The following is a 7,796-nucleotide window of genomic DNA, read 5'->3' on the forward strand; positions in this document are numbered from 1 at the left end:
CTAACCCCCCACAGCATTCGCTTGAGAGATCATCTCTGCCCGTCACTTTCCCCCCATTGTCTAACGCTCTACTTGTATCCCCTCTCTCTTCCTATCTCTACCCCCCTTCTCTCTCCCCCTGTCTCTGCCCCCTTCCTCCCCCCATTGGCTCATACATTTGCGCTGGCTGCCCCGCCCATGCTGCTTACACCACACAGCTTTGCTCACTTTGAAAGCCCTTATAACCAGTTGCATTTAGAGGCTTGCCACCTCGTTTCTCTCTGCCTGATGAAGACCGCTTGTGTTGCGATCGAAACGTCGTGGGTTTTTTTGCTTTTATTATTTAAAGTTAATAATTTTTTATTTTTTATTTATTTTAACTTTATTATCTTTTATTTTAATTTTATTTTCTATCTACGTGACTTTACTGAAAGAACCAAGAATATGAATAGGGTGATCCCCACTTTGTCCCGTGATGTTTTCCAGGCTGAGGGATTTCGCCTCCCACACGACCTCACAAAAATGCTAAGCAAATCTGCAAGCCTGTTCTTAGGGGTCGGAGATCGGATTACCTTTCCTTCCCCTAAGAATGGTGATAGGTGTGGCGATGCAAGTAACTTTTTAGCTGGAGTTAAAGAGTGATTTATGATCGTGGGCTAGTGAGGCAGACTCCATCTCCTCTGCAACTCGCCACCACCACTCATCCTTGAAGCACCACATGGCTCTCCAATCCTCCGAGTGAAGGCTGCGGTAAGCCTCCTCAATCTTCGACATGGAATGCCGTAGACGGTGGGATTGGGCCTGTCACTTTTTCCCAGCCAGCCAGAACACCTCCTCTATCAGCCAGGGTCTTTGGGGAGGTTCGGACCTTGTACCCAAAGCAGCCATTGTAGCTGCATGAGCCACAGTCCTAAACCTCACCCATCCCCCCTTGGAATCAGAAGGAGGTGGGGGGGACGATGCCAATCCTAGCTGCAAGCAATGATGAAATTCGTGCTTGCCACTGTCATCAGCTAGCTGAGATCAGGCCATTGTGGGATTAAATGGAAGATTGCTATGTGCATCTTACAGATGATAAGCCGATGGTCAGTGGGCAGCAGATCAGCTTCAAGGTAGGTCCTGGTGTCAAGGACATGTACCTGCATCCACTGTTCCGTTACTATATAGTCCAGCAGATGTTCTTGTTTGGACCCGACATCCATCCATTATGTTGTGTGGATGCGCCAATTCCAGAACAGTGTGGTTGGTAATTACAAGCCAATGGGCTACACAGAAGTCGAGCAGCCTCCTACCGTTGTTATTTACCTAATTTGGCTCATATCTTCCAATCACTCCATCCCATGTGCCAGCATCATGACCAACTCGGGCATTACAGTCACCCAACAGGATTGCTCTATCTCGAGGGGTCACTTTAGTTAGCACCTGTAGCAGGCATCTTGCCTAATCCCTCCATTGATGTTCATCTTCAGTGAGGGGGTAAGCAGCCACCTCGGGTTTATGAGAAGGTGAGGAGTGGTGGGAGTTGTCATAGACGGCTTTCCCGCCGGGTTTTCCTGTACCAGCTTAGTTCGATATTTTGCAAGTAGTTTTGTGGTAGTTGAATTGAAGCAGGAGGGGTTACCAGCCCCCTACACCCATCTAGAGACCCCATTTTACCTCTGCAGTGGCTACAGTCACCATGAGCAGTATAGCCACTTGAAATTGGCCTTCCCTTCATGGCTTTGCTCACATCCACCACAGCATTACTGTCCGGATTTAAACCATCTGTTGGTTCCCTTGCTTGTCCTGTTTTTGTCTCTCGTTGCCGCTGCACAGAAGCTGTGCCATTTCAGTCTCCTCTACATCCCTCGGCTGGGGTGGTTGCCCCGGCATCGACTTGCCCAGATGTGGAGAGGGCTGCAGCTCCTCCGTCTTCTCTCTGATTAACTGCTCCTCACACTGCACGTATTTGTCCTGAACCTGAGCGATATTCTTGAAGATGAGCTTCTGAACAGAGAGCATGAGGAGTATGTCGACTGTCATGGCTAGCAAAAATAGCCATGCCGTGTCCTGAGACAGAAACAAAAACAGACATAAAAAAAGCAAAATGAACCAACTTGGTTGTACTCTGATTAGCACAGTTGGCTATGTACGGTGGAGGAAGAAGTTCAACATGCATGCACAGAGACCCACAAACACCCAGATCCATAGAGATATTCATAGAGACACCAGTAAATACCTACAGAGACCCACAGATTAGCACGGTTGGTTTCATATGGTACGAAATAATTTCAACATACATATGCAGTGACTGTGTGAGCCTGTACACACATGACGTCACTACGTCAGGTATATTGGAATGACGTCACAGCCGGGTCGGGGAGCCGGGAGGCTGTCGCCAGTGCCACAGGGGTTGTGTCAGGTCATGGCACTCTGTGTGAACCCGGCCAGACACGTGACCGGATAAAGGTGGGGGCCGGGGACCCCAAGGGGACCTTGGGGGTCGCATGGCCAGGGGCTGAACCTTCTCGAGGATTCGAGAAAGTGGGCGTTGCTCGGGCACGCCAAGGCGAATATAAGCGGGCTCCACACCTGGTGCGGGGCTACTCGGGTCCGGGATAAAGATGCCTCGTGAAGATGCCATCATGAAAAAGTAGAGTCAAGACTCAAGTCAGCGTGGCCAACCAGGAGCCCTCCTGGCTTGGCCACGCTAGTCGTATGAGAGTGTCAGTGTTAGCGAGTGATAGGGGGTGTTAGCGAGGATAGGTCGGTGGTCACCACCCTATGTGTAATGTTAAGAGTTACCCGTTGTGTCAATAATAAATAGTGTTGCCTCCCAAAGTTCCAGTGTGCGCATGAATTGAACTCACTGCACATACACAGAGACCCACAGACACCCATAACCATAACGACACCCATAAAGACCTACAGAGACCCACAGATTAGCACCGTTACATTCGTACAGTGCAAAATAATTTCAACATACGTACATACATAGAGACCTAGAGGCACCCAGACCCATAGAGACATCCATAAAGACCTACAGAGGCCCACAGATTAGCATGATTGGCTATGTACAGTGCAACAATTTCAACATACTTACATAGAGACCAGACACCCAGACCCAGAGACACCCACAGAGACACCCATAGAGACCTACAGATATCCACACATTAGCACGGTTGGCTACGTACAGTGCTAAAAAAGGTCAACAAAGATACATATATAGAGACCCACAGACACCCAAAACCATAGAGATCCACATAGACACATATAAACACACATAAACCCATAGGGGCCCACAGAGAACCACAGATTGGCACGGTTGGATACGTACGGTGTGAAATAATACGTACACTGCGACCCACGGCCACCCGGACCCATAGTCAATGTGTATCTCTATGAGCCTTTATTAGTCTCTATGTACCTCTATTAATCTGCCTGTGTTAGTGTACTACGTGTTTGAGCCAGTTGGCTAGGATTGACCAAAACGTTGCTTACTCTTCACCTAGGCAACTGGAGACAGCAGCAGAGACTAATTGATTTTGACTTAACATTAAAACAAAAAAACACATTTAAGAATTACAATTCAGAGACGGACAACATTATATCATCATCACGATCCATGGGGCGGATAACCCGTAGGAGTAGGTGTCCACTGCACGTTTCGTCATTTTATGTTTCTGCTTTCCTTTCTTAGTCTTATAGTGCCACTCTGCTCAGGTAGTGCCACATGATTATCGTGGAGTGTGTACGGTGTATATTAGTGGCGTGTATAGTGCAGTGTATAGTAGTGTAGTGTATAGTAGTTTAATGTATATTTGTGCTAAGTATATAGTGCAGTGTATAGTAGTGTAGTTTATAATAGTGCAGTGTATAGAAAAGTAGTGAATAATAGTGTAGTGTTTAGTAGTGTCGTGCATAATAGTGTAGTGTTTAGTAGTGTAGTGTATAATTGTGTAGTGTATCATCATCACGATCCATGGGCAGATAAACCATAGTAGTAGTAGTGTGTGACCACTACACATTTCGTCATTTGGTGTTTCCACTTTCCTCTCTCTGTCTTGTAGTGTCACTCTGCTCTAGCAGTGGCCCCATCATTCTGGCACCAATCTCTTGCGATGTCGTCGTCAAGCCATATCTATGTGAGGTCTTCCCTCCATATTATTTCCCTCTCTATCTGGTTCCTTCCATATATTTTTAACAACACCTTTAATCTTCCTATTGTGTCCATCCTACATATGGTGTCAACATTAGTGCCAATTTCCTTCTCATCACTGCCTGCATCAGGTCTTCTATGTGCAACTTTTTTCTTGCATTACAGTATATATACACTATTGTAATAACCGAGGCAACTGACCACTCACCGGAAGCAAACGTTTGGGTAGACAGACAGCCAGGAAGCAGCCAATGGCTTCCCATTGGTGCAGAGAGGCCTCCACAGGGATTGGTCGGGAGGCGAAGGTTTAAAGGGATTGGAGGAGAGGATCAAGCGGAGGTTGAGCGCTAAGGTGACGGTTGGCAACCATTGAGGGAGAAGGGCGAGGACTCGGCGAAAGGAGCGGAGCAAGGGAAGCTTCCAGAGACGTGGGCTCGAAAAGTATTTAAAGGGGAGAAGCACAAGGGGAGGGTAGCGTACCGAGCTTCAAGAGGCAAGCAAGAAGCCGGGCCTAGTGTTGGTGCTGTGTCAAATAAAAGGCTCCGAGTACACTGTATGTCGGCGTCATTGTACTCTTAATAAGAATAATTCAAACCACATTTAATTTGTAACTTTAAATCTCATTAATGGCCCTCATACTCCCGCGGTTGCTAGGAGATGTTAACAAACCTCGTCTGGTATACTGGAGGTTCTGGATTCGATCCCGACCCTGATGCCTATTGCATATTTGGAGTTTGCGGTGTCTCTCTCCCCATGGTCGCATGGATTTTCTCTGGGTCCTACACATTTGGAATCAGCGTCACGCGTTTAGAATATTCGGCTGCTGCTATAAATGTTCACGTGATGATTCTTTGAGCTATCATGGCTAGGTCGCTTCTGAAAGATAGCTATGTAGTAGCTCATTGGGCCCTTACCTGGTAAAATTAAAATAGAGTTTATAGTTTATATTCGGGACACTGTTGCTGTTGTTGTTCCAGCGCGCAACCAGGCTGCGTTTTTATTTTAATTGAAAAAGCCGCAAACCACAAACTGGCGCGCCGTAGTGGCGAGATGTTATCCTCCAGTTTTTCTCTTCACATTTGGAATCAATGTCACACACGCTTAGATTATTTGGCTGCTGCTGCAAAAAATATCCACACTCTGATGATATCAGACACGTCGTTGAGCTACCATCTGTGATGACCAGGTTGCTTCTTAATAAGTAATGTTTAAAAAAAACTTTTTTTATACACGCTTTTATGAAATGTACTCGTAATGGAAGAACTCCACGACTCCAGGAAGTGGCCCCGAAGATTGCCACAACGTTAGGGACCGTGGTGATTTACAGCCAACGTCAGTTGACCGAGGACATTTAGACCCAAGCCGAAACATAACATATAAAAAAAATGTTAAAACATATATATGTTATTTTTCATGATAGAATATAGCATTTTCATCAGCATCACGTAAGTATACCAAGTTTACAGTCGATATCACATTGGGAAGTGGGTTAAAATTGAGTAACAAGATTTTAGGATACAACAACAGAGTGAGTTAAATAAAAGCGTGTAAAAAGAGCTACACAGCTCAGTAGAGCTTGACGCCTGGTAAAATAAAATACAAATTAATAACGCGACGAGGAAAATGTTTGAAATTTTAACAGCATAGGCCTTGAACGCCACCGATGTGGGGCGAAGGCAATGGAAGGTACGTTTTCCCCGTCGTGTAAACTTTCACAAGATACGATTAAAAATTTCGCGACGTGATCTCCTTCTTCATCTCCTTTCCTATGACTGTAGTGGAGGAAGATGGCAGCAGCTTTTAACGTTACCCACTCTGTCGATGAACATTGATTATCATCGAATCTCCTGGTCTCCAGAGTAATATGACATGATAAAGATTGGCACTAAACTAAGGGCCCCACTGAGCTGCACGGCTCTTTATCAGAAGCGACCTGGTTATCACAAATGATAGCATAACAAAGCGGCTGATCATCGTGTGGCAATTTAAGGCAGTACCTAAATACTCTAAACGCATGATGTCGATTCTAAATGTGGAGGGGAAAACCAGAGGTCCTGGAGAAAAATCTACGCGACCACAGGGAGAGAGATCCGCTAACTCCAAATAAACATTTCGATTTAAAGCTTTCGTGACTGCACGGATTCATCTCCTTGGTTCTTTCGGTAAAGTCGTCACGTAGAAGGGAAGTAATAAAATAATAAAAATGAAACATAATAAAATAATTCTCACGACGTTTAGGCCACAACGCAAGCAGCCGTCCTCAGGTGAAGAACATGTCACCTGAGGACGGCTGCTTGCGTTGTGTTTTATAATGTTTTATTTTTATTATTTTATTACTTCCCTTCTACGTGCTTTTACCGAAAGAACCAAGAAGATCCAAATAAACAGTATCATGAATCAGGATCAAATCCACGCACTCTTTTTTGTAGCAGGCGATGTACTTAACACCTCCTAGCCACCGCGAACAACACACACGGTCATCGCACCGACAACCAACCGTAGCGATTCGCACGTCGCATTCCCACTCATCGCCTTTCTGTGTGCTTTGCTCAAAGTGTGTACCTGAGCGGTCGCGTGGAGGTAGTTGACGATAACCAACTGCACCTCCTTGCTGGTGCCGTTGGGGACGAGTCCTTGCAGAGGATCCTGATTCGCGCAGGGCACCATGGCAAGCACCCCGCGTCTCTCCTCCTCGCTCATGCGCGAGAGGCTCGGGGCGAGCACCGAGAAGCGGTGGCGCCAGTCCAGGCTCATGACCTCGATGCAGATCGGCACATTGCCGTGGAAGTAGGCAACGACGATCCAAGCGAGCGACGCAACGATGAAAGCCCCGTGCTTCATGAACGCCGTGAACGGGAAGAGGCACATGTGGGGGCACACGGAGTCGCGGCACAGCGATCTGTTCACCACCGCGATCGACCTCAGCTGGATGGCGAAAGACACCATGAGGATGATGGCGAAAGGGATGAACAGAGCTTTCCAGCCATACTCGACATTCTCGGCCGGGGCGCAGGGGCAGCGGAAGGCGAGCATGTTAAAGTAGACACCCGTCAGGCTAGACATGATGGGTATGAGCACGCCCGTGATGAGCGTTTCGAAGGTGGGCAGGAGGTCTTTTTGACCAGAGAGGAAAGACGTCAAGGACGACATTGTTGTCTATTCTGCTCGGGTTGCAGGTTCAGGTACCCTATCAGTGCCCTACCTTTCTACAGACCAATTCAGACCTTAATGGTCACCCCGTGCCCCGTATAAATCGCAACGTTCATCCCACGAGGTCCCGTCACAAGGGAGAATATTTTCGTTTGTCCGTATTGAAACGGATGTATGCCGTATGGACCTGCAAACTCAATTTCCCTGTATAAGAATACGGGGTAAACCGTACGGGTTGACACGGTGTGGGTTCGGTCTCGATGCAGACGCAGGTAAGCGACAGCAGTAGTAGCAGCAGCAGCAGCGCTCGAATTCAAGGCCAAGCCACAACGCAGTGCAAGCAGCTCGTTTTAAAAATAAATAAATGGGGAACAAGGAAGTTACCCAACTCACCCACCCCCAGCAAGTTCCAACGGACTTGGCTGCTATACATTTCCCACGTGATGATGATAATTCACTTTGTTGTTGAGCTATGACCATGGCTAGGATATGTTAACTCCCTCGCCTGGTATGCAGGAGGCCGTGGGTT

The 7,796-nt window shown here is 47.1% G+C and overlaps 1 protein-coding gene across 1 annotated transcript; it reads right to left on the reverse strand.

The window, feature by feature from the left end:
* Positions 1-940: 940 nt before the first annotated feature.
* Positions 941-7,574, reverse strand: LOC133359386 (uncharacterized). Its single transcript, XM_061577786.1, has 2 exons — positions 6,680-7,574; positions 941-2,028 (listed from the first exon to the last, which is right to left on the reverse strand). Exons 1-2 carry the CDS (start codon positions 7,265-7,267, stop codon positions 1,735-1,737), a joined length of 882 nt encoding a protein of 293 aa, XP_061433770.1. The 5' UTR covers positions 7,268-7,574; the 3' UTR covers positions 941-1,734.
* Positions 7,575-7,796: the final 222 nt, after the last annotated feature.

Source organism: Lethenteron reissneri, chromosome 65 (genome assembly GCF_015708825.2).
Source record: "Lethenteron reissneri isolate LAM-NWPU_2019-01 chromosome 65, ASM1570882v1, whole genome shotgun sequence".
In the NCBI taxonomy this organism is placed as follows: Eukaryota; Metazoa; Chordata; class Hyperoartia; order Petromyzontiformes; family Petromyzontidae; genus Lethenteron; species Lethenteron reissneri.

What these genes read in the sequence shown, in the direction of transcription:
- LOC133359386 (XM_061577786.1), bottom strand. Translation starts at nt 7,267, where the DNA reads ATGTCGTCCTTGACGTCTTTCCTCTCTGGTCAAAAAGACCTCCTGCCC. An exon ending in ACCTCCACGCGACCGCTCAG is followed by an intron (nt 2,029 to 6,679) that starts GTACACACTTTG and finishes TTTCTGTCTCAG; the next exon opens with GACACGGCATGGCTATTTTT.